Here is a 27,413-nt window from a genome sequence, read left to right as displayed (position 1 = left end):
AAATACTAACATTCTTGATACAAAATAAGTACCATTAGATTAGTTATAGAATATATTTTTATAATAAATCTATTTAGAGACACATACTACTACTATTTGTTATAAACTTGGTCAAAGTTGAGCTAATTTGATCAGCACAAATCCTATAGTTACATTCTTTTCTGGACGGAGGGAGTAAGTACGTCTACATCGATTCCCACCCGTGCCAGCCGCATCAATCAAAGTGTCACATTGTACTAATCTGAGCGAGCGAGCTTAGTTAACGGGAAATTCGAGAGACCATGTGTCGTCTTGTCCCAGCCAACCAAAGTGGATACATCCCTCTTTTCTATCGTTACTGTACTAGTAAAATACTGCCTCCGTCACTAAAAGAATGTAATTCTGAAATAGTGTTATATCTTAGTATATTAAGTTTGACTAATTATAGATAAAAAAATATAAAGATTTATAATATCAAATAAATATCATTAGATTAGTTACAAAATGTATTTTCATAATAAATTGATTTGGTGTTATAAATATGAATACTATTTACTAGAAACTTGATCAATCGTGAAGCGCTTAAACTGACACGCATACCATAGTTACATCCTTTTGGAGATAGAGGTAGTAATTCACAAGACCTACTTATTTTCTGTAAGTAAATAGATGATGCATACTTATGGTCATGGTGTGTGTGCATGGTTCTTTGAATTCCCTCCTCCAGACTCCAGCTGAGCTGACTTGACACCCTGCCTGCTTTGTCAAAAAGTAAATAAAATTCCCCAACGCAGACGCAGAGCTTCACGTCTTCTATGTTCCTCTCTGCTTTCTTTCTCATCTAGTATATCACATTCATTCTTCCAGTTTTCTCCACTGCCGTCGCCCATCATAGTAGCCTCCACTCCTAGTCGGTGCTCTCTTTTCTCTGCTCTCTTTCTCTATCTCTACTTCTCTTTTCTACCCCTAAAAGATTATCGACTCCGCTGCCTCTCCGATACCTCCCGATCAGCTGCGACCTCGCCGCCCTCCTCCCCCAGTCCCGACGCACTCCTCTCCACCATCTCCCTCGTCTCTCTCAACTCGGCGCGGAAGCTCTGAACCGTCCTCGCCTCCTCGGGACCTCTCCGCCATCTCCACCAGTGGCGGAACCAACACTTTTGATTAAGAGGGGTCGGACAAAAATACGATGACATCTTTAAGTGTGATAATATATATATATATATATATATATATATATATATATATATATATATATATATATATATATATATATATATATATATATATATATATATATATATATATATATATATAGGGAGAGGCTATTCAGTAGCCGGCTACAAAATAAGTTATTCTGTAGCCACCTCCATTTACTATAATTTTATATACTAATTTACCATAATATCAATACATATTTACGATAGTTGGGTTACTATAACACATAGGAATATTTACCATAACGTTATATTAAACCACTTAGTAAGGAGTTACTATAATCTCATAAATTAACATAGTAATTATCATAACTCAAAGTGACTACAGAATAAGTTATTCTGTAGCCAGCTACATGATAGTAGTTCTATATATATATATATATATATATATATATATATATAGTACTTTGCTGTACTGTAAATCCTAGTATTTGTAGGGGGGCGTGCCCCCTGGTTCCGCCACTGGCCTCCACTTGGCAGGCTGGTAAGCTCGTCGAGGTCCATTGTTCCTGGTGCAGTGTGCTTTTCCCTTTTTCTTGTTTGCCCTTGAGGCGTTTGATGGAATGTGTGAGCAAAAGACATCATGCTGGTTTCGGTTCTTAGACGTTTGTCCAAATTCGTAGTGTATTATGGGAACAAAAAAACATGTCGGTGGTCATAGTTGTGACTGCCTTTCAGTAAAAACATTTGGGCAGCTTCAGTAAAAAAAATGTGGGTGCTCATAGTTGTGGGTGGTCTACGAACCGCAGAAGAATTAAGTTAGATCAACATAGTTCTACCAAAATCTAAAGCAAGCATATCAGATAAAAAGTCTCTGAAATGTTTGCCTTTCAATTTAATAGAGGGGGTTGAGAGAAAGGCGCGCACATGGGGTTTTAAGGCATTTGTGCACGCTAGATATAGCAGCTTAACTGGTTTTAAGGCCGGTAATAATTTGCTCAGCAGGAAGTGGTAAAATGTCAATTATTGTTTCAAGTACTAGCTATTTTCTTATGTATGTGATCAGACTAACACTAACATGTCTTTATTTTTCCTGTAAAACTATGTATGAAACCATGGTATGACTATATTGGTTGACCTTACCCTGTTTCGTTTCAATACACTTATCGTTGTACGAGCAATATGTTGAAACACAATTCCTTGCACATGACAATTATCATTTTTCTTTCTAGAGTATTGACATATTGTTTGATCATTAACTTTCTGAGCAATAATCATGGCTATTCTTACTGAGGTTTTGTAGCATTGCACAAATAGACCTTTTGCCTTTCGATATTTTACTCTACTAGCAACTGCCCGTGCGTTGCTTCGGGAGTCTTTAAATTTTCGACGCAAAAAAATAGTGGGTAAAAATCAACAGACAAATAAATTTCAACTCAACTTGAAATCATACTATTCTGAGAGACCGAGACATATTCGAATAAATAAGCATCAATTTTAGTAAGAGTGGCTCCCGTAGAGTGACAAAAACGAGTGTACGATAGAAAAGTTCTCATAACTGTATCTTTCATAGTCTTTTTTTCTCGTGATGCGGCTAAGATATTATCGTACTGATGGAGAAATCATACACTGCTATGAATTCCCAGCATTTTCAAATTCATCAATTCAGTTCTTATCATGAGTTGTATGCAAAATAAGCTGTATGCTAATAAAAGCATCCACACACATAGCATTTTCCAAATTCATCAATTCAGCAAAAAATATAGTATAGAAGCCTCAGATTGCAGTATAGAAGCTCTTATCATCAGTTCACTGTGGATAAATTTTAGTGTAAATAGACTAAAATTTTTCTTATCAAGCTTCTTCCTTTTTATCTGTTCCTTCTGCTGCAATACAATTAGAAATGCTATTTGGTACTGAATATGAGCAGTGTTTATATTTCATTTTGGTGGTGGGGGGAGGGGGGGGGGGGGGGGGGGGGGGGGGGGGAGGGGGGGTAGTGCTGCAATCTGAACAGATCTGTTGTCTCTGAACCAATATTTCTTTTTTTTTTTTGCTACTGCTGCAATCTGAACCAATATGAGCAGTGTTAAAGCAGCTGACCCTTCCCTGAGAATCTGTCCTGCCACAATATAATTCAGGATTAGCCCTGTTGGTGATGCAACTGAGTTGCATCCATTTCGAGCTCCCTAGCTCCTCCGAGTATATGTATGTCAACGAAATCGCAAGTGCCCCTCGATCACCGTGGTCCATGTCATCCAATCATTTTGTAGTCTTTTACTTAAAATCCACAAGGGGGGATCCGATCATTTTGCGGCTGCGATCCATGCACTGCACGGCAACCACGTTTTGAAGATCGTCTCGTCGGAGTTGCATCATCGCTGCCGCCGTGAAGAAGCCGGCATCCGAGGTGTCAATGATTATTATTATTATTTTGAAAGGCACACCAGAATGATAATGGTAGACGTACTTCTTTTAGTACGCACATAAATACAGAGTAGCACAATATGAATATGTACAGAGTTAACAACATGCACAATGTTTATACACAGACTAAAGACAACACATTTACACATGCAGCATGGGCTACCTGGCTGCAAAGCAAAGAAACTTTCTAGAGCTCGTCAGGTCAGCCAAATGTCTTCTCGCTGCTGTAGCACATGTAAAGGAAGCCGTCCTTGTCCTTGTACGAGTCATAAACACTTCCCATCAGGCTAGCTGTGGGAAAAAATTGCATCATCACTTATCAATTCAGCTCAACCCATTTCTACTTATGCGAAATGTCTAGTTTCGACCTTCTGCATCTTAAAGTTCTAGCTCCTAATACCTTTTACAACAACGATCCTACCGTAATACAAGCCTACAACCAACGGACAAAATGTCTAGAGCTTCAGCAGGGATCAGAGAGTTATCAAAGGACAGACAGCATATTATATTGATGAACAACAATCTCACCTGTTTGGGGCAAAGTGTTGTTTACAAACACAAAGAGAGCTGTTCCTGGAGATAGGTGCAGCCTGGAGCGTAGTATGAAAACAAACTGCCCAACCGGCATGTCACAGGGAACCAGGTACCTGCACCAAAAATAAATTTGTATTGCTACATTTCAATCTTCAATCAAAGAGAATGGTCAATGAGGATACTGTTACACTTCAGTTACGAGCAGCATGGAATCAATGCCAATGAAACACACAAATCCATATATAGTAATGTATAATGGGCAAAAGGGAGTAACAACTTACTTTCTCTTCTCCATTTGTGGTAAATTACTCCTTGAAAACCTTTCAACAACGACCTGCAAATAGAAGCTACTAATTCAGGACTGCCATGTTCATCAAGCAAGAGATGCCAAACAGAGATAAAGGGCAAAAGGGGAATGCAGAGAAAAATGTAGGTGATAATTTAGGTTGATATATATGATCAATTTCAGTTCGGTTGTTCTGAGTACCCAAAACTTATCAATGATTTTAGATTAGAAATTACAACGTTCCAAGACACTCATGAATGAATGTAAGAACCCTTGAGCATCAGAAAATTGATTTGCAAGGAGTATGGTGGACATAACTGAAACCCTGAATAGACCAGCACAATTATAAACAAAATAAGATGAAACCCTGAAGGAACCCCCAGGCCCCAGCATGAGAAAGACATGGATTTCTTTTAGAATTCCGAAATCCGAAAGGCTAGGAATTGCGTGAGCAACAAAGGAATTCTCTGTATCCTAAAATCAGCTGTGCTGTTTGGTTCTGTAAATCAATATCCACATACACATGATGATGGTTGATTAACGTGTAGAGGATGAATGGATGTGGAAAAGGAGAGGACAGAGCAGTATCAACTAAGACTACGAGTAGTAATCTATCTACGTAACCTATATAGATGGAACCCACTAAGGGTATACTTCTATTTCTTTGTAACCATGTTGATCCACGTCATCACCTAGGATCACTTCTCCAGCCCAATGCAGCGATGCCGCCCTCATCTTCTTCTGCTTCCCAGCACTGCTGTCTATTCTGATTCATTCAAATCGTCTCCTCACTTTTCATTTTGCCAATTCATCCACTAAATTGACAAGCTAAAGTGCTAAGCAATCATGACATCCATTATTTTTCCTCATTATATGCACTTCTAATCCAATAGCTAACTGATGCATGCATGTTATGGTTTACCGCCTGACGTTCACTCTCTCCGCCATTATTGTCAACGTCTTTATTCTTTTGTAGTGGATTATTGATGAGTTTCTTAGTAATTAATTAATCTACATTCTATTACAGTAAGACTCAATCGTAAGATCGGTGGACGCACACGCTGCCATGCTGTGGCATCAGAGGTCTAGCATTCTCTCTCTCTCTCTCCCTCCCTCTCTAGCGTGTTCTCTCTCAGTTGCTAAGATCATGTATCAAACTCAATAGGGAGCTACTTGAGTACTAATGTCTATCTATTGTAAAATCAGTTAGGTCTTTCTTTGCAGGGTCCATGCAGCCTTTTTTAGTGATAATTATTATTGGTTCTTTTTATACTATTACACTGTCCTGTTTCTCTTTCCCAGGTGAAGTAAAAAAAATGTAACGAGAGTTGGACTAAGTAGGCTACTATACTATGCTGAATATAAGAAGCACATGTTAGTTATATAGCCAGTGTGTACGAACTCTGCTCATTGATGTACGATGGTTGGCATAATTATGTGGTATAATACCATTATTTTTAATTGTATTATAATTTATTATTTGCCATGCAATTTATTTCATCCAAAAACATTTCCCATTTTAATTTGTTCAAACATGCGAGGTATCACCTAGTGTAGTATAGTAGTAATAATAGCAATAATTGATTAGCGACGCGAACAAAAAGGAGAGAAGCTGAGTCAGGCTCAGGCCCTGCCCGCCTAGGGTTTGGAAGGCAGAGGCAAGCAAGCTGAGAGAGGAGAAAGGAAAGGGAATAGAGAGACTCCACATACGGGGATCCTGGCGGGGTAGTTGGCGATCATGGCAGCGGATTCCTGGAGCCTCTCATCTGCACCCCGACACCAAGCATGCATGCATCATCGAATTACTCAATTGAGTAAACTGCAGAGTTAGATGTGGACTGAGAGCTACTGACCGAAGTTGAATTCTTGCTTGAAGGGCTTCATGGCGGATCAGATGGTATCGAATCGTCGATCGCTTTTGCTTCCGTCCGTCAATGAAATCTCCTCTGCTCTCCGTCTCCAATCGGCCGCCGCGATGGGGGGATGAACAGGAAAGAAGAGGAGGAAGCAAGGAAGGGGCGCTGAAGCTGAAGCTGTAGCTGGTCTGGTCTGGGCTGGGCTGGGCTGCCTGGTTCCCGGAAAAAGAAGACCAGGCCCAACTTAAGCCATGGGGCCCATCCAACAACTTACATCAGGCAGCAGCCCACGCACGCAACTAGGTTGTCTGTCGTCGCGGCTCATCTCCCTCCCTCCCTCCTACCGCTGCCGCCGCCGCCGCCGCCGCCGCCGCCGGAGAAGAGAGAGACAGAGAGCATGGCCGACGCCCTCGACATGTCTCTCGACGACCTCATCTCCAAGAGCAGGAGCACCCACCAACACCCCGGCGGGAGACGCCCAGCCTCCAGAGGCGGAGTCCCCGCACCCACGTTGCCGCGACGCCGCTTCAACACCCGCGCTGCCGCAGCACCTTACCTCCGCCGCGCAACCTTCTCTTTCAAGGTGAGTGTCGGAGATCCCTTCCTCCTCACCCTCTCCATGCCGCTGCTCCTAATTGATTGAAGTTGAACGAACCGACCCTAATCACTTGAACTGATTAACCGAATCGTAGCCACTTGTGCGACCTATGGATTATGCTGGATATAGGGCCGCCCAGCCCCGCCCGCCGATGGTGTCCGCCCTCGACGAGCCCACCAAGCTCTACATCTCCAACCTCGACTACGGCGTCTCCAACGACGACATCAAGGTCACTCTTCTTCTCTTGCTATAAACAGTGCTGGTACATCTGATTCATCAGTTGATAGTACGGTGTTGCTTATTACGGCAAGGAAACAAACGAATTTCTGTATTGATTTTTTGGCCTCCTATTTTGCTATGCTGCACCATTCTTTTTTTTTTCCCTATTCCTACCCAGGCACCATTCTCATCCTCCCTTTCCTGATCAGGAACTCTTTTCTGATGATGGTGATATCAAGCGTTACTCTATCAACTATGACAGGAGTGGAAGATCAAAGGTAGATTACTTCTGAATTTTGATGCCCATCCTCTTTACTCTTTTCTGTCTCATCAGCCTCAAATGCTCATTAATTACTGTGGCTCAACGTTGGCAGGGAACTGCAGAGGTTGTCTTCTCTAGAAGGTCTGATGCTCTAGCTGCCATTAAGAGGTACAACAATGTGCAGCTTGATGGCAAACCTATGAAGATTGAAATCATTGGGACAAACATTGAGGCGCCACCGCCACCAACTGCTATCTTCTCCTTCAATCCGCCAGCTGGAAACTTCAATTTGCCTTTCAAAAGGTCAGTTAGTACCATCGTTCTTTGCCATATGCAGTGTATTTTTCTCCCCTGATGAAATAGCACCTGCAAAACATTGCTTTCCAAGACTACTGTGCTGCTTTTCAGTCATTAGCTTCACTATCATTCCACAAATGCATGCTCTTTTCAACTCTGCAGCATGGTTTCTACAGTACACAGGTGTGCTGATAGTGCAAGCAGAGCAGGGATTATTTGTCTTTTATCTGGGGACTCATATTAAGACTCCCGGGTGAACAAACAAAAAGCTACATCTCTTTTATGTCATGTGGGGAATAACTAGATATAAGTCACATGCTCAGATTAGTGACAGAAGTATATATAGGACCCATGATACTAAAAGCTTTTTGTTCACATTTGACAATCTCCTGGAAACTAATGCTCATAAATGTTGCCTCCACATGATAAACGAGTGGTTTGGGAGTGTGTGCGAAATCTGACATTTGTGATGGAATCGGAACCGAGTCTCAGTTACTGTGATTGCTAAATCTAAGATTGCATTGTCATGTGAATCAACAGTTTTGATTATGCTTTGCACCCTAGTGTGTGTTTTTTTTTCTCTTCTATAAAGATCTGGAGTAAGAAACCAGCATTGAAATTTTGCAGTGGGCCTGGAAGAGGTGGTGCTGGATGATGGCCTCAGAGCAGAGGTGGATTTGGTGGGCGTGGTGGGCGTGGGCGGGGGAGGGGGAGGGGGAGGGGGAGGGTAGAGGGTCGTGGTGAGAAAGTTTCTGTTGAAGATCTGGACGCAGACTTGGACAAGTACCATGCTGCAGCAATGGAAACCAGCTAAATGATTCTGGCACAGCATTCGTGGTGGGCAGTGGCCAGTATGTCTTCCTGTGTCTCATTTTGTAGGAATAGATGCTGACCATAGTATAATGTATCGGATCATGAGCGGGTGTATTAATCTGGAAGGTCAATTTGCATTGTGAACATGTTGGGTGATGAAATGGAGAGGATGGAAGCAATTGCGAGATGAGGTGTTTTTGTGAGAGGAAGCTGACGCTTGTTCCATTGTAGGTTTGGTTGCTTCTTAGTTACAAACTTGTAGATGGTAATGGAGTATATACAGCATGGTAACGATATTCTGTCACATTTCATGTTGGATGTCGCCGCTGTGCAGTTCAACTGCATGATTATTTTGTTAGCCTGGGGACAAGTCAGTCGGGTCTCGCACGAGTTGCCAGAGTTTGTGGCATTGTTGATTGCTTGATAACCTGTCTCTGTTTTTCAACTCGTAGATAATCCCTTGAGCTGAAAGGAGTATTTGTGAGATTTTACTATGTATTCTGTAGAAGAATGCATATGTATGGATCTACCAATTTAAACTAAACTCTATATCAGTGAGTGGCGAGTTGCAGGTTGTTGAGGTCTAGGATGTGCGCCTCCAGCAGCTGGGCCTCCTTGAGGATCTCTCCCATGCACAGGGCAATGGAGCCCAGGCCGCACACTAGCAACAATCTCTCCTCTGGTTGCTGCACGCTGTCGTCGTCGTCATTCAACAGCAGCAGCTTTGCCTCTCGTGCCTGCGCTAGGAAGGAGCCCAGCACCTCGTCATCCTTGTAGCAGCGGCTGCAGCCGACGCCACCAGCCCACCAGCCGCAGTCCCAGCCTCAAGATCGACGACCTGGCTTGCATGTGGAGGCGAGGCTGCTGCTGGATGGTCTTGGTCTTGGTGTTGGTGTCATCGTCCACGTCCACCTGCTGGTGCCGGCGTGCCTGGTGATAGAGCTGCAGCAGCTGCACCATCCTGCCGAGGCTGCCCTGGATCTTGTCGTAGCAGGCCACCTGGAACGGCGGCAGCCACAGGTAGGTGGGCTCGCTGCCGGCCTCCGCGGCGTACTTCCTCAGGAGGGCCAGCTCCTGCTGCACCCTCTTCAATAGTCGCGGCGATGCACCGGGCGAGCTGCTCCCTGGCCTGCACCGACGGCCTCGCTCCTGGTTGGAACACAAGGTCCGCCAGGACGGCACAGGAGATGCCTATGAAGGTCTCCACCAGGCGCGTGATGGTGAAGGCCATGGGAGCCTGGTCGATCGTAGCGGCGCCCCATGATGATGACGACCGACAGCGCGGCCGCCACGCAGCCCACGACAGCACATGTGAATTGATATATGCTTTAAAACCATCACAAATGTTGGCAAGTATGTCCCTCCTACTGACTTATGTCGTCAACTTGTCGGAGTAGTAGACATGGTCTGTGTATGTTGCATGCTCAGTTCCTTGGACGAAACTGCAATAAGCACGGTTAAGCTTGTTCATCTTGCAAGTGATTGCAACAAGCCGCTGCCTGCTGGTAGCAAATGCGAAAGTAAGTCATGTAATACAAATTTTATCTTTATACATTTAAAAATCCACCACTTTATGTTAGTACCACATGATAATTGTTGAAGCTGTTTTTTTTATAGTTTCGCTGTGTAATGTGAATAAGATAATCACCCTGTTCGCTGGTTGGTTTCAGCCAGCCCAAACCAGTCAGCCAACAGTGTTTTTCTCTCACAACAAACCAGCACCAGCCAGCCCAAACCAGCCCAGAAACCAACCAGCGAACAGGCCGAATATGATTCAAACTGTACTCGTCAGGTTGGACTGTGCCTCAACCACTGTCTGCAGTGTATATGTGAGAATTCCGGAAGAAATGTGGCCAAAGGAGGAGAAGAATAATTGTGTTGAGTCTATCTACTATATAACCATGTGTTTCAGCCAAAGCTAGCATATGGTTGTTGGCTGCCTAAAAAACACACAAATTACAACAGGAAAAAAACCCATGTGTTTTAGGAGAAGCTAGCACACAAATTTCATCAGACAAAAAAGGTCCACGTAGACCAGATCTGTTGTTGTTCGTTAGATATAAGTTCTGTGCAATTGAAAAGCCCAATAACTAAGATGAAAGAGAGTGGCCCACTAAACATGTAGCAGCCCTTAAGCCCAATAAACTGGAATTCCATAGGAATATAACAGGTATATTTGAGAAAGAAGCAAAGAAAACAGGGGAAAGGATCTGCGTGGAGATCAGATCTGCTCTGCGTGGAGATCAGAGCAGGGGAACGGAGAAAACAACCAGCAGATCAAAGATGAAGATCTCCCGTGCGTGGGGGCAAGCAGAGCAGAGAAAAGGGGCAAGCAACCAACAGATTGAAGGGGAACCACTAACCTCAACAGCCAAGGTAAGCACACCGACTTTCTCATGAAGATGTAATCCAAGACTGCTAGTATTTGCTGCAACCAAATTCAAGAATCAGAATTACAGATTCACAAATTAAGGAACTCAGGAAACAAAAATACATAATACCGAAAAACAAATTGCACATTTCAAATAGTGCAACTGGTATTTGTTGCTAATGCAACTATACTGATTAAAAAAATATTTTTGGATGTTGCAACCAAGGGTACAAGACAGAAGCAAATGTCAGAGCCACAATATCAGATTCAGAATTCTGAGAAAGTGCAAGGATACAGCAACAATGATGTCAACACCAAGGACATGTATGAGGTAAAATAACTCCTAATTTAAAATGCAGTCATAAACAATGAAAATATGTCAACTACTGAATTCTATATTTTGCTGCAGCATTCATTTGGTTCCCTAATGCATTTGATACAAACACCAGTCCAGTTTGATCAATTACTTGAGGTAAAAACACATTTCATAGATGCAATGAAAAATTAAGAAGATCTGATAAAAAGCAAAATAAGTACTCAGGTGCTCTCTTTTTTATGAAGCAGAATAGTAAGTATATGACAACAAGCAGAGTTGATGATTATCCAACATCAATGAACTCACATGGTACAGAAGCAATGAAGGCAGTGCAGTCAGCTCCATATTAAGTATTTGGAGGCACAAATTGTTCCACTAACCGTTTCTACAGATACAAAAAGGTGAGCAAAGTCATTGCTTACTCCCAGGAAAGCCAAGATAAAAAGGTTGTTTTTGGACTAAAATATATTTCAATGCAGGGAGGCTATACTGAACTTATGCTAGAACAGATGATGAACTCTTAGAATACGCAGGTAAAATTTATAAATACCAGTATACAAAAATTACAATTCAAACATATGCAAATTACACACATATGTGCAATGTAAATTCAGCATAAAAGGACTGTAATTTCAATGCTTCATTATAAACTGTGCAGCAACATGAAGAGATACAAGGATTATTAACAAAGATGATACATGAAAATGACAGGAATGAGATAAAACTATATTATATATGCTTGTCAAACTAGTTGTGTTATATTATAAATGGTAACCATTCTCATTATCAAACAAATAAAACAGAATATGAGCCTTAAAGATTTGGATGGAATTCTTTGGACCACAAACTGACTGGTCAATATCAGAGTCAAGGTTGTCATATGAGGTAGATACAAACAGCTGAGTCAATTTGGTTACATTTATAAGCAATACAAATATGTACTGGCATCAAAGTAAAACTTATCTTTGCAAAAATAGGATGGAGAAATGGCAATCGTCGCTGATGATGATGGAGCAACGACAAGCATAGCTAATGATGATAGATCTGAAATTCAACAATACCATTGGCAAACTGATGTATTCAATAACATGGACATTGACGAGGTACATAAAAAATGATCTCTTCAACTATTCCAGTCCACACTGAAAAAAAATTGTTTGTATTATAAATGACATTACTCAAAAACTAAGACTGCTGCTAATATATTTATAGATGCAGCATGAAAATCAAGATGATCAACCAACAATGGGAGAAAATGACTTGAGGATCATAGCAACAGAACCAACAAGTTTAGATATTACATTAGCTATAACAGATGATAATGAGCATGTAAATGACAGCTAGGAACTGACGGAGAAAGAGATTGAACAATTCGTAAAAAATGAGCAGGTTGCAGCATCTGAAGGCAACAATGCACCAATCAACAGCAAGTACACCCCACAGCTATTGATAGAATTTAAGACTAGACATGATGCTCACCATTTCTTCAACTTCTATGTATTTCTAGCAGGATTTCAAGTTGCCATAACACATACGACAAGAACTCAAAGTAAGAAGAGAAATAATGAGATAGTCAAAGTAACAATGAGATGCAATCGTCAAAGAAAAGAAATAAAAATCTTTAGAGCAAGAAGAAGCTGAAGTAGACAAGGATGTTGGAAAGAAACCGGTAAGAAGAAGGAAAACAAATGTTTAGCAGAAGTCAGATTGTCCTTTTGTTATGATGGTGAAAGAAGAAGGTGTATGGAAGATTAAAACTCTTGATTTGGAGCATAATCACAAGCTATGCCCTAGAGACAGGGATCAACTATTTTCTAGTTAGAAGTATATGACAGAAATGGAAAAAGAACTTATCAAGACTCTGAACGATAACAATATTCCGAATAGGAAGATGGTTTCTATTCTATCGTATTTGAGAGGGGGGCTTACAGCTCTACCGATGAAAAAAAAGATATCAGCAACTATAGGACAAAGATGAACAGAGAAGTTAAAGGATCAGATATGACACAAGTACTGGATTATTTTAGAAAGAAACAAACTTAGGATCTATCTTTCTTTTACAAGTTTGATTTAGATGAGGACAAGAGAGTGAGAAACTTATTCTAGACAGACTGTTCTTCTATGAAATATTATGCAGATTATGGAGAATGTGTAAGTTTTGACACGACATATATGACCAACCGATACAACTTACCTTTTGCACCATTTGTTGGAATCAAAGGACATGGGCAAAGTTGCCTTTTCAGATGTGCTTTCCTGCATGATGAGACAGTGGACACTTTTAAGTGGGTATTTCAAACTTTCCTTGAAGCAATGGGAGGAAAACACCATCAAACGATCATCGTAGACCAAGACATGGCGATGAAATCAGCAATAGAGCAAGTCTTCATAAACACAAAGCACATAAATTGCTTGTTCCACCTAAAGACCAAATGCTACAATAAGAATGTCAAGGTGTTTATCCCGGTCTACTACAAAAATAATTTCTTCCCTTTCATACAAACCACATCCAGGAGTGAGGTAACAAATGCTAGGTTCAAAGACAATGTAGGGCCAACCTATAGTATCATTAGCTTTCTGAAAGAGTACAATTAGATTGTTGATACCATAAATCGAGCAGAAAGGCTGGAGGACAGTTATAGCAAGCAGAAAAGGCCAAAGGAATTTATATTTGGCTACAGAATAGAGCAGCAGGCACAACAGCTATACAACAGAAACATATTCAAAAAGTTCTAGCTACAACTGAAGGCAACATCAAGGCTGAACTATAGGAAAACCGAAGATAAAAAACATTTAAGGTGTGGCAAAAAAGTAACCAGATTCAGGAGGTTCATAGGTTCAGAAGATATACAGTAAACATTGACCTAACAGAAGGCGAAGAAGAATTTACCTGCATATGTGCAAAATTCAGCAAAGATGAGATACTCTGCTCTCATATCCTAAAAATAGTCATTGAAAAGGAAATCAACACAATTTCAAAGAAGTACTTCTTAGACAGGTGGAGGAAAAAGGATGTGAAGGTACATGTTGAAAGAAATGAAGAAGAAACAGTTGCAACAAGCTCATTGTTGAGATTCAACATATTATCCAGAAAGTCAACAATACTAAATTCAAAAGGATCAAAAAATGAGGAAGCCATGGAATACCTTATGGCAGAGTTCAACAAGATGGAAAGCAATTTAGATAGAATGTTACCTGCTCACCAAATAGGTGAAGCACAAAATGACCAGCAATGGAATGAAGAAGGAGAGACTATAGGAGCAGAAACTGGAGATCCACATACTAAAATAGATGATCCAAAAAGGATTCAGAGAAAGAGAAGGTCACCTAAACCTATGAGAATGAAGACACATATAGAAGAAATAAAGAAGAAGATGGTGGCAGCAGAAAAGAAGAAAAAGAAGAAAATAAATGACACAGACAGTGCAGGTAACAAAGAAGCTCAGAAAAAAATTCAGTACATACAAATACAATTTGAATCAAAATACAAAAATTCTTATTCATGTGAACTAATAATGTCTTGTAGGCTCCCCGGTGAAGCCAAAAAGAAAGAAGAGGAAGGAAACAACAAATGGTAGCATTGATCACCAAGCAACAAAACACTGAGGACATGGTAATCAAAGATGATCAACAGATGGAAGCGAAATTTATCAATCAGAAAGAGGGATGCCGTCAATTTTAGTGGTCAATTAATTTATGTAATTTGTTCAACGAACAGGTTGTTACAAGCTTAAATTAATTTATACCCAGAACTACAATTGCAAATGATGAGAACAAAAATTGCAGTGCCCAATAGCTATAATTTACATTATTGGTGATTTCAATTGTGTAACTGAATGTTTTATTTGTCTAGTTTTCATGAACAGCAGATATTATTAGTAACAGAGCACTTGTTATCCTGTTCATTGTGACCAATTGAGTATTCTATATGTGAGAAAATTCTCTTACAAACAAAAAATAGCCATCACCAGTACTATTATAGCTGTTGTAAGTATGCCATTTGTGTGGATGCCAGGGTGTTGTGTGCTAGCACAAATCATAATAATAAATACATAGACATGGTGAGCTGCTGCTCAAACATACAAAAATCACAACTGAACACTAAAAGTTTTTTTCGAGCCTCTGCTTGGTATACTTACACATACGACAGCGAATGCACCACCTCCTACAGGTCATTAGGGTTAAAGCCTATGTTATCATGCAGGATGGGATAGGTCATCAGGGTTGTGGTTGGCCTTGAAGTCACCTGGCAAAAAACATGCACTTAGATCATCAAATCAGCTAGAATGGCTGCAAATATTTATACAGGAGAGAAAGACTTGCCTTTTTTCCATGACATACACAGATGCAACTGACGTTTCATGGTCTGTACAGATGCCAACCATCATGTCTCAGGTATAAAAATTTGACAAAGTAGGCATCAACATTCATGGCACCCATGAATATAACACATAGTGGTGATATTCAATAGCTCCTACGCCACATCCCTTTTCTACTGGGCATGAGTACTACATTGCTTGACCAAGCTGACAAAGTAGAACATTCAGAGAAGTCTGCTAGCACCTCAAAAACCATTTACAGAGGCTTAACTGATCTGCAAGTCGATAATGCTAAAACACAGAGATGTAGTATAAACATAGAGATGCTAAAACACAGAAATGTGCCTGACACAGGCACATTTCGCTGGAGGCATAAGAAATCTAAGAAATGATTTCCTAGGGTGGAACAAAGGCACTAGCGACTAAAATATTATGAGTTCAGGAAAACAAATAGCAAGTTATCTTAAGTCAGGATAAGCTAAGCATAAAAACAACTACTCACATATCACAAAAAAATAGATTTCAACTTGTTTTAGCACATATCACAAGAGACAATTTTTTCTATGAATGGACAAGGACAAAAACATGGTGTATGTTGGCACAAATCACAAAATTAGATTTCAACATGTCTTAGCACAGATCACAAGAGACAATTTTTTTCTATAAAAGGACAAGGACAAAAAAGAGGTGTATGTTGGCACAAATGAAAAAAACATAGCACCACTGACTGATTACTAGTTTGCGGAAACAACCAATACAGATTCCACTGTATGCAACATTGTGAGTTTTATCATATACCTTGGTAGCACCAGTGCTGCTAGGAATGGTGTTAAAGCTGGCAGCCCTACCACCTCTCCATTCCTTGGCTAAAAGACAAGCATCATGCTGTCATTTCTACAATAGATGTATGATTTATTGTCCATATTGACAAACAACACTCTTGCACTCCTGGCTAAATACACTAGCAGCACCAATCTTTTCATTGATTTCAGTATTTGTGCCCTGCATTGATCATATAAACTTGTAAGCACTAAGACAACACAGTTATAACAAAAAACTGAGGCAATATGTCCATGTGCTGGTGCATAAGCAAGGACTTCAAGAATTGACAAGAGATTTCAAAATTAGCATTGAAAGTTACTACAAATTTGATTCAAACAATGTAAATCCCAGTTGTACTCATAAGGTAAATAAAAATTCCACTTATTGCACATTATGACAACTATAATTATCGTGCTACATACTTGCAGTTTACACTATTCCTAATTGCAACTACTTATATTTGTGTTTAATTTGTTTGTTTCTCATGAACAGGAGAGTTCAACAGCAATAGTGAACTACATCAGCTATGGACAAGAACAACACACAAAAGAAATGAATGTGAGTTTCCAAAATTCATATAAGGCGCATGGTATAGCAACTCCTGGAGACAAGCCACATTTTTCTAATGGACCAAAACTACTCAATTGTATGAAGCTACTGCTGCTATAGCTATTTCCCTACTCATATTTTTCTGTAGCATTGAACTAGCAGCCGCGGCTAATACAAAGCACCCAAACAGTTGTTGCATGACACATGTTCACTACATCACAATATCATACCTAAAACAATACAAGACTGAACCCTGCATTCTGTCAAAAATAGCTCACATGTTCAGCTCAGAGTACCTCTATAGTTTCAAAGTTGCTGCTCTAAGAGATGTGTGAAATAGTTGTTGCATGCATGTACAATCCAATTCTTTCAAACTTTTGCTTCAGGAAACAGTATCTATCTTTTGTCAGTGAGGAGTAACCTGAAACATGCAAATAAGCAGGAGCAATTTCAGAAAATTGACTTGTCATCACTTGTTAGAAAGACTAATATTGACCTATATACATAGTTCACTACAAATAATATATAGTCACAGAACAGCAGCATACTGACATAAAACAAATTGCTTCTCTCTGATAGATCTATAGAACAAACCCTAACTAAACCTGCAGCTCACTAAATGATAGAAACACAGAGCAGCTGCTCATATGACTACAAGCTGAACAAAAATGACAAAGGATAAAGATAACTCCAAAATCTAAAACCAGGGTAGGCATGGCACTTACTTGTCAGGCTTCAACACCTTGTGGAACCACTGCAGGTGCATGCTGCGGCCACACCGGAGCACTGATGTCTCTCTCAGCGAATCAAACATTGAGTCTCTTGCAATAACAACAAAGGTTCCAAATGATGAGCAATCAGAGGTGTACACTTTGTAGCAGCAGCCAGAATCACAGAAGAAACTATGAATTGAAAAAATGATATCTTAAGGGTACTATTGCCATACTTGTACAGGCACTCAAAAGGAACTATTGCCATACTTGTACCGGCACAAGAATGAAGATTGAGAACTGCATTACAACTAATACATATATCAATGATTTAGTCTATTGACTACATGAAGAGAGCAAGCAACCACAACAATTCACATAGACATATACAATACTCTTCAGAAGAAGAAAAAATATGAAAAACAAGACAAGCTGCTCTATTGAAACTATCTGGACAGAGACTGAACTTTAGGCTACTATAGATCAGTGGACAAGAAAACAACAAGCCCAAGCACGGTTACCATTTTGCAATGAATGAATACTAGATAGAACTGTATCAAGAAAGGGACATTGCATAAGTGACGATTTACATGTTGCTAGTTTTCTAATTCAAACATGATGACCAATGTTGTACTATGCTAGTTGCTGCTAGTGGTATTTGGTACCTGCAAAACAGATGGAGACAGAGGAGACAGGAAGTAAGCTGTAACAGATTGTCGATGAAGCCAGGCCAATGCAAGATAGAAACTCCTTCAGACAAGCAGAGCAAACTGTTGCTAAATCAAAAAAAGATTAAAATGAAGCTGATACACTAAACTGAAAGAGAAGCTCTGAAAACCAACTACATGTTCTTCAGGTGCTACTAAAAATAAGGTGAACAGCCTTAAGTGAAAAACTTCAGTTGAGTACGCTAAATTTTCAACTCGTAGTCATCGGCCTTGAGGTACTCTCAATAGTATTAAAAAAAGTATCTACAAAGGCAAATACTTTACACTAAAAAATACATTGTAAATTAAAAAAAATGAGAATCTAATTCCAAGAATTTGAGTCACACTGAACCTAGAAACCAGAGTCGGTACATTCAATTCAAAGCTTGAATAACAAATTCAGAGAGAAACCAACTAAAAGATCAAGCAAAAAATATCAGTGAACTTAATTTTACAAGGAAATCATGAACAAACAAATGCGAAAAAACAACCTTGAATCTGACAACAGCAACATCCTAATAAATATTCACTCATTTAAGCTGAACAAGAGAAGAGAGGAAATAAATATGCACCTCGACATACAAGAGCATGGTTCATACTAGCTGAACAAGAGAAGAGAGGAAATAAATATGTACCTCGACATACAAGAGCTTGGTTACCACTAGTTGAACAACAGCAGCTGACCCCAAAAACTGTAGCAAAGTCTCAATTAATCTGCAGGATAGATCACACATGATGTGTATGGAAACAAAGCAACACCTGAAGAAAAGAAACACTCCAAGAGTTACCTCTGTGTAGGCAAGTACTCCCAAACCAGTTGTGGCAGCAAGACCAATTGTCACATGATGTACAAAGACAATGTAAACACATGAATTTCAAAACCTGTGATCTAAATCCAACTATCAAACAAACATAAGCCAAAAAGATAAGTCAAAACACTACCCGGCACTTGAATCTCAATATGACTACAAACTCAACCAAAAAATGACAACTCACACTACACAGAGTTCAGCACACATACTACTTAAAATCTCAGGTGTAAAACTTACACTAAATATTCAAATAACAGATTACATCGACAAAGATAAAAAATTACATCACTCTGACAAGAAAATTACATTGAATAAATCATTGTAAATATAGTAATATGACACTATAAATACATTATAAAGACACTGTAAATGCAACAATGGTGTACAATATATATTTTGCACTAGCTATGCTGCAATAATACATCAAGTAGAGTGTTGAACAGAAATCAATGAATCAAACAAAAAACATGAACCAAACAACAAAGAATACTGAAAAACAAGAGAACTTCCAACAGAACACTGATAAGGAGTTAATTTTGCACAATGAAGATTTAGAAAGCAACATAAGAAAATGGAAAGCTCCATTGAAGAGGGGCATAACCATGAAAACATGGAAAGAAAATCGATCACAAAACGCCTACCAAGTTACATCTTACAACATATGACCAACTTCCATTAGAGAATGGCATCTAGGTTTCCACAATAAACCAGACCAAATGAAGATCTTTACTCAGGGAGATGAAAACATCATAAAAAGGGAAATAAACAAAAAACATATACTGTCACCCCGTGGAACTCAAATCCGAGATGATCTATTTATCCATCCACTCATTATGTGATGGGTTCACCGTAATCGTGATCGTGCAAGCACAAACCCAGGAAGAGGTAGGAGAGCAAGATGGGGACACTGCATGGCTGTGACCATCTGTCAGTAAGTGTATCTCTCTCTGCCTCTAACCAGGCTTTAGTATGAACACAATAGAGAAACCAGCAATGCACTTTAGGAATTACAACTTGTAATAATTACCCCACTTGGACCTCAAACAGAACACAGATTACAACGAGATGCCCTTATGATATGAGCACCATCAGGCTTAAAGCTACTATGTTTCCACAGCTGGATTATGAAACACGAATACTACCAAGAAACAAAACAAGTATATCAAGAAACAAAAGGTACTATAATACCACATGAATTTCTGGGCAAACCAATTCCTCATATGGAATAAAAGGGAGTAAAAAAACAATATCAATCTAAAATAATGGTAGGAATGCAGGAGAACCCCACATCAAACTAACAGAGGCAAACCTGGCAGATGAAACTTCAAATATGTTTATATAAAGAAGAAATCCGAAATGGGTATATATGAGTAAGGTAAGTAAAAAACTTGCCCTTAGATCTCAAAGAAATAGCATTCATTGATGGCACAAGACGCCTCTAGACAGCCAATTAATGACAATACGCTGTCGCTGTTGCAGAAGCATATATGTGCACCAACACACTCCCTCTGAACATACAGTAAAAGGACAATATAAATTCAATCATATGTCACTGATTTTGTCTATCGACTAGATGAATAGAGCAAACAACAACAGTAGTGCACAAAACTCTGAAAACTATAAAACAATATTTTTTGAGGTAATGGAATTCTGAGATAAATGAAGGAATTTAAAAAGACACATGCCAAATTCTTCAGAAAAAACAATATCCAAATATTTTCTATGGAAGACAGATATCAGAGAGAAATATGGCACATACTTCACAAATGCAAAACAAATTTCTTCAAAATAAACAATATTACCAAATATTTTGTATGGAATGCAGATAACAGAAACAAATGTCCCACATTATGCACAAATGAAGGGATTCAGAAAATAGAGGCACCTAGTATTTCTCAGTTTCTATAACAAAACATTATCTACCTACTCATTGTCCTTTCCTACTCGCATTCCACAAAAGCAACCTCAAAACACACCTCTTCAAGCTCACACTACCTAGTAACAAAGCATCTGAAAATGACTACAAGCTCAACAAAAAAAAGAACTGCTTGAAAATGGAACAAGAAAGGTGGACAAGGAAACTTACACATATTGACACTCCGTAAAATTGGGACCATGTAAGACCAACTGAATAGAAGTTGCCTTATCCCCAACTTACATCAACCTGTCAAGGAAATTACACTGAACAGTCTAGTGTAAATATAGTAAGAGAACATTGTAAGAATAGTAAAAAGACAATGTAAAACCAAAAACATGTCACCGATTTCCTCTATTGACTAGGCGAACAGAGCGCACAACCACAACACTGCACAAACTCAAACTGTGGATCAAAAATTTTAGAGATAAATGCAATTCTGAGATAAATTTAAAAACAATCCAATCTAATTGCAAGCATATGGTACACTACACCAAGGGACTAGGATATATAGCCATAATTGCACAGAGACTAGGATCAACAGAAAGATCTCACCATTAACCGGTCTAATGACAAATTATACAAAATAAACAAACTTTCCAAATGTTTTCTATGGATTCTGGCACTGAACTGATATTCCTCTGTCCAGTTCTCCACACATTAACAGAGCATAGTACATGAATTATATAAGCTCCCCACGCTAACACCCTGGAGGAAGATTTAAGAGAGAGTTGTAACTGAATTTTTCAAGAAAGCTAATATGTGCTACTGCAACCAGGACACGTGCCAAAATCATTACCAGATTTTTTCAGAGGTAGACACTTGCCCCCCCCCCCCTCCCTTGCTATGTCATACTGAATGTATCAAAACAAAGACAACACCCAATTATTACTGGTAAATACTCACTACATGTTCATGCAAGCCGACCACTGCAAAGATATTATAAGCATGCTACTAGCCTACCACAAAGTGCGTGGCACTGAACATTCATGACATGTGGCATTTTAGAAATATATTTTTACTCTAACCTTAGATGCAAGCATATCAAGAGTACTAGCACATTCGATTAAGAGTGATAGGGACATTTAACTCAATACAAGATCACAGTGCCAGCCCACATGACTACAAATTGTTCTTATAAAAAGAAAAGAAAACAAAATATCTACAATTAGCCATTTAGCTGCACTAGGCAATTCAGACCAACTGGAAACAGAGAAATGAATGTTTAGTGAAGAACACTGCTGCTAGGAGATCAGAGAGAGCAAGCAAACGCCATGTGCTCCAAAAGCAGCCAGCTAGCCCAATTATTCTGCAGAGACAGACAAAGCCTTGGGTCTCTGTTCGTTCGAACATGACAATTCGAGAGGAAGTTGCTATCCTGCATACTAGGATAGGGGATTGACAATCCTATAATGCAGATCACTAATCAAACAAACATCAACAAAGACATAAACCAAAGCAGCAAAATAGAACACAAATCCAACCTCCACATCCACGCAAAATGCCTGCTCGAACCCTGCGCACAGAGCCGATGCGCCACGCACCCCCGGCCGCCGCCCATGCCGCAACCAAATCCACAGCCACAACCCCTGCCGTGACCAAATCCACAACCACGCACCCTCGGGCGCCGCCCATGCCGCAACCAAATCCACAGCCACAGCCCCTGCAAGCGACCAAATCCACATCCACACCCAAACCCACGGCCACTACCGAGTTCACACTGCCAAAATCCCGTGCCGCAAACAAATCCAAACAAACAGTAGGAAGCAAACAACAAAGATTCACTAGTAGTAGGAAGCAAAAGCAACGTACCTCGCCAAATCCTAAATCGCCGGTCGTCGCCGTGGGGAACAGGGAGTCGCTAGGAGGAAGACGACACGAAATGAGAATGGGGAAAGAGGGGAATTGACACACAACTCCAGGTGCGACTCCCAAAAATCAAGCAGTGGCGTCGACATCTAGACCCCACATGACAGAGACACAAAGACAGCCAGAAAACTAGCATAGATCGGGCGTTCCATTCTCCATCCCGCGGCTAGAAAATTCACGTGCCAACAAACCACAAAATACACATGTGTCCTATAGCATTTTCTGAATAGTGTTCTAGTAGAGTTTCAGGTCTCTAGTATCATGTGATGCTAAATTGTCTAATAATATTACTTGCTAAGAAATGTGGTGGGGCTCACTTACTGCAGAATCCCTTATCAATCTTGGAAGGGGGGAGAGAGAGACTATGTGTGTGACCAGGATAGATACCTCTGCTACCGTCACCGAGGCACCTTGTGCTAGAGTAGGCAGAGGGCTTCTGACTTAATCTTCCAGTTGGCGAGACTAAGGGAGAGGGTTGCCTTCCGGAAACCTTTGAACTGGTAAAAATAAAATTTAACAAAAGTCTTATTAATTGAACATGTCATTGTTCAAAAATATTTAATAATACAGTAAAGCTATAGGGGTCTAATAAATGAGAGTCTATAACAAGATTCTCATTTATTAGGATTATTACTTGTGTACCAGAACTGATATATCATGATTAAACGAGTCTCGTAAGTGTTGAATACCAACACATTTATGGATATTTGAAGTTAATTTGTGTGCTAAGATTTACATTTATTGTTTTCCTATCAATCTCTAAGATATCATAAGATTAAAAATGAGGTTCATCAATGTTATGTAGACATTTCATCAATCGTGTTCTGCTCTTGATGCAGATAAACTGAATAGGAAAACCTTTATTCAAACTGAGCTCTTAAGGCTGATGGAGGAGGAGGAGAGTTACAGGAATAAGAGATCAAATAGCATGTGTCTCTTGAAGGGTGATAACAACACTGCCTTCTTTCATAGAATGGCTAATGAAAAAAAGGAAGAACACGATTTTCTCTTTGAAACATAATGATCAAACAATTGAAGGGGATGGTGCCCTAGTGGACCATGCTACTCAATTCTATAAGGAGCTATTTGGTCCTTATGCACCTTCTGGTCTCCACATGGAGCCTGGGTGCTGGGACCCTTATGAGATGGTTACTTTGCAAGAAAATGTTGAGTTAGAAAAAGCTTTCTCTGAATCTGAAATCAAGGAAACCGTGTTTTCCATGGAAAAAAACACTGCTCCTGGACCTAATCACTTCCCTGTTGAGTTTTATCAACATTGTTGGGATATTGTCAAGGAGGATATGGTTGCTCTCTTTTCTAACTTTCATAATATGAAATTGGACATTGGCAGGTTTAATTATGGCATTATAACTCTGCTTCCAAAAGTTAAAGAGGCTAATAACATCAAGCAGTACAGACCTATTTGTCTGTTAAATGTCATATACAAAATTTTCACAAAGGCTCTGATGTTAAGACTAGACAAAGTTATGGGAAGGATTATTAATTGAAGCCAATCTGGCTTCCTGAAGAATAGAAACATCATGGATGGGATTTTAGCACTTCATGAAATTCTACACGACACTAGAGTTAGAAAAAAAGATGGTATCATCCTCAAACTTGATTTTGAAAAGGCTTATGACAAGCTAAACTAGGACTTTCTTTTTGATTGTCTCAAGCAGAGGGGTTTCTGTAAAAAATAGTGCGATTGGATCAAGCTGGTCATGAGTTCGGGTACGGTTAGTGTTAAGGTGAATAATATAAATGGGAGCTATTTTAAGTCTGGTAGAGGTGTCAGCACCTTTGTCCCCTTTTCTGTTTAATATTGCTGCTGATACCTTAGCCAAAATGATTTCTCTTGCCCAAAAGATCAACTTAATCAAAGGGTTAGTGCCTGAATACATTGAAAATGGAGTTGCTGTCCTTCAATATGCCGATGATACAATTTTGTGTATCCAAGATGACAAGGAGCAGGCATCCCATCTAAAACTGCTGTTATATTTCTATGAAGCTATGTCTGGGCTTAAAGTCAATTTTTCAAAAAGTGAAGTTATTATGGTGAGTCAGGATAGTTCAAAGAGCCTTGAATTCTCTAACATGTTCAATTGTGCTATTGGTAATTGGCCCATTAAATACCTGGGGGTCCTGCCAAATGGCCTCTAGTCCAACTGGTTAGAGCGTCTCAGCGGCACTCCTCAGGTCCTGGGTTCGACTCCCCGTGGGAGCGAATTTCAGGCTAGGGTTAAAAAAATCACGTCGTTTGGCCCAAGCCAAAGCATAGGTTAAGAGCCGGCCAACTCACAGGTTACGGCTCCCTGTGTATGGATGGGGCAGGGTTCGGGGATTTTTCTCGATCTGTGTGAGAAGATCTTCTTCTTAAGTACAATACCTGGGGGCGGTCTTGACCCCTCGCAGGCCGAGTTTTTACACCTGGGGGTCCCTGTGTCTGGCTCCAAGCTTCATGTGGCTGATTGATTGCCTATTTGTGAAAAATTAATGAAAAGGCTGGATGGGTGGAAAGGTAGTTCCTTAAGTCTGGGAGGTAGACTTGTGCTCATTAACTCTTGCCTGAGTAATCTCCCTGTTTATGCCATGTCCATGTACTGGCTTCCTGTTTCAACTCTTGATAAAATGGATTCTGCTAGAAAAAAAAATTCTGGCAAGGGGGAAATTTGAAACGGAAATACCATTTGGTTAAATGGACCAGAATCACAAAGCCTAAGAACAGAGGGGGTTTAGGGATTAAAGACCTAAGAAGAATGAATATCAGCTTATTGTGTAAATGGTGGTGGAAAGCTGAAAATGGGAGTGGTATTTGGCATGATATCATTAGAAGGAAGTATCTTAAAAAGGGGATGGTCTCCTTGTTGAAGAAAAGTCCAAAGAATTCACCAGTATAGAATGATATGTTGAAGGTGAGGAATGTTTACACCAGGGGTAGGTCCATGATAGTGGGTGATGGCAAATCAACCAATTTTTGGCATGACCGCTGGTGTGGCCTTGTCTCCTTGGCAGACAAGTTCCCAGGTCTATATGAGATAAGTGATGAACAAGATTGTTCGGTGGAATATATGAAGAAGAAAAACTGGCGTCCTTCTTTCAGAAGATGGTTACATGAGGACCTGCAGAACCAATTGAGAAGGCTGTATGACACTATCTACTGTTTCAGTACTAACAACAGTAATGATAGAGCTAAGTGGGATTGGGAGAAGTCTGGTGTTTTCTCTGTAAAATCCACTTACAAGTACTTGAGTAGACATGATGTTGGTCTTAGCTTTAAGAAAATTTGGAAAGCCAAAATTCCTTTGAAAATCAGAATTTTCATGTGGCTTGTTTCACAGAACGCCATTCTTACTAGAGATAACCTAACTAAACATAAGTGGAAAGGCAACACTTCTTGTGCGTTTTGCACAGAAAAGGAAGATGGGCATCATCTGTTTTTTGGTTGTCTTACAGCTAAATATGTGTGGAGCCTGTTAGCTTACCCTTTGGGGTCTGACTGTAGACCTGGTAGCTTGGACCAGTATTGGATTTGGGTTAATAACATCATGCCTCAGGGACATAGTATGCATGCTGTTGGCTTAGCAGCTGTTTGTTGGGCTATTTGGCGCACAAGAAATGCAGTGTGCTTTGATAACAAAAGAATCGAATCTACTACTGAGATTGTCTGTATGATATGTTCCTTCCTTACATACTGGGCAGGGCTTCTGAAGGAGGATTTGAAGAATCAGGTGTCCCTAGGAGCGGAGGCGATCAAGACGTCGGCGCTTTTCTTTCACAAGCAAGATTTGAAGTCTCAGCCGCAGGAGGAGAATCAGTTGGTTCCATTTGCTGCTTAGGGCAGGCTCCAGAGGGTGCTTTGTTGCATCGTTGTCTTGGGCTAGTGCCCCTGTAATGGGACGCTCTTTGTTTTGTTCGTGGGTTTTTAGCTATGGCGCTTTTGTAATGTTTTCTGGGAGAGTGCGTTCTTGCATATGTTCCCTGCGCGTTCATATGTTCGAACGGAAAGTCTGGTTTATGTCGGGTGGTTAGACGGTCACAAACTGAACTATGTAATTTCGCTGCTGTGGTAATGAAATTCGGTTTACCGGTGTGAAAAAATGTAGACATTTCATCTATACTCCTACGAATTAACTTTCTATGAATCCATTCAGCAAAGTATCATAGGCTCATCAAAAGATCGCGGAGAATTTGATATGATATTTAAGACCCTTATTTAGTGTGACACCATAGCCACGTTGTATTTGTTCTCTTGTGATTTGTTTATAATTTGTTAATTGTCTTTGTGTTATATTACCTTTTTGTCCTTGTCTAACTACATAAAAAATTATGAATTATTAATTGTCTTTGTGTCAATATATAAATTAGATTTCGTCAGGTTAATAGTTTTGTCTGTTAGTGCACTGTCCGTTCTTGCCCTCGCCAATGGAGTAAATGGATCTCGGTTGCTGAATTTTGGTATAATACTTCTATTCATTCAGCTTTGGACAAATCACCATTTGAGGTGCTCTATGGCTATACACCTCGTCAGTTGGGAATATCCAAAATCTCGAGCTCTGCAACATACCTGATTTGGAGCAGTGGCTTACTACCGGGAG

General features: G+C 39.9%; 2 protein-coding genes across 3 annotated transcripts; one reads left to right on the top strand and one right to left on the bottom strand.

Moving 5' to 3' along the window:
- Positions 1 to 3,571: 3,571 nt before the first annotated feature.
- On the bottom strand, positions 3,572 to 6,432 carry LOC136486041 (autophagy-related protein 8D-like). Its single transcript, XM_066482813.1, has 5 exons — positions 6,237 to 6,432; positions 6,094 to 6,149; positions 4,379 to 4,431; positions 4,092 to 4,210; positions 3,572 to 3,854 (listed from the first exon to the last, which is right to left on the bottom strand). The coding sequence occupies exons 1-5, from the start codon at positions 6,265 to 6,267 to the stop codon at positions 3,766 to 3,768; spliced, it is 348 nt and encodes a 115-aa protein (XP_066338910.1). The 5' UTR covers positions 6,268 to 6,432; the 3' UTR covers positions 3,572 to 3,765.
- Positions 6,433 to 6,558: 126 nt separating this feature from the next.
- LOC136486040 (THO complex subunit 4A-like) lies at positions 6,559 to 26,868 on the top strand. Of its 2 annotated transcripts, none has more exons than XM_066482810.1 (5): positions 6,559 to 6,822; positions 6,932 to 7,066; positions 7,266 to 7,334; positions 7,431 to 7,621; positions 26,518 to 26,868. In XM_066482810.1, the coding sequence occupies exons 1-5, from the start codon at positions 6,637 to 6,639 to the stop codon at positions 26,708 to 26,710; spliced, it is 774 nt and encodes a 257-aa protein (XP_066338907.1). In that variant the 5' UTR covers positions 6,559 to 6,636; the 3' UTR covers positions 26,711 to 26,868. The 2 variants fall into 2 exon arrangements, with proteins under 2 accessions (XP_066338907.1, XP_066338909.1); XM_066482812.1 differs by lacking the exon at positions 26,518 to 26,868 and adding an exon at positions 8,243 to 8,323.
- Positions 26,869 to 27,413: the final 545 nt, after the last annotated feature.

This window comes from Miscanthus floridulus, chromosome 10, assembly GCF_019320115.1.
Source record: "Miscanthus floridulus cultivar M001 chromosome 10, ASM1932011v1, whole genome shotgun sequence".
Classification (NCBI taxonomy): Eukaryota; Viridiplantae; Streptophyta; class Magnoliopsida; order Poales; family Poaceae; genus Miscanthus; species Miscanthus floridulus.
Note: the sequence above shows the minus strand (reverse complement) of the source record. Positions and strands in the feature narration are given on the sequence as shown.

Coding starts and splice junctions, on each gene's coding strand:
- LOC136486040 (XM_066482810.1), top strand. CDS start 6,637: ATGGCCGACGCCCTCGACATGTCTCTCGACGACCTCATCTCCAAGAGC. Junction 7,067..7,265: donor TCTCCAACGACGACATCAAG/GTCACTCTTCTT, acceptor TTTCCTGATCAG/GAACTCTTTTCTGATGATGG. Junction 7,622..26,517: donor TTCAATTTGCCTTTCAAAAG/GTCAGTTAGTAC, acceptor CATACTGGGCAG/GGCTTCTGAAGGAGGATTTG.
- LOC136486041 (XM_066482813.1), bottom strand. CDS start 6,267: ATGAAGCCCTTCAAGCAAGAATTCAACTTCG. Junction 6,150..6,236: donor CAAGCAAGAATTCAACTTCG/GTCAGTAGCTCT, acceptor GTCGGGGTGCAG/ATGAGAGGCTCCAGGAATCC. Junction 3,855..4,091: donor CAACACTTTGCCCCAAACAG/GTGAGATTGTTG, acceptor TTTTTCCCACAG/CTAGCCTGATGGGAAGTGTT.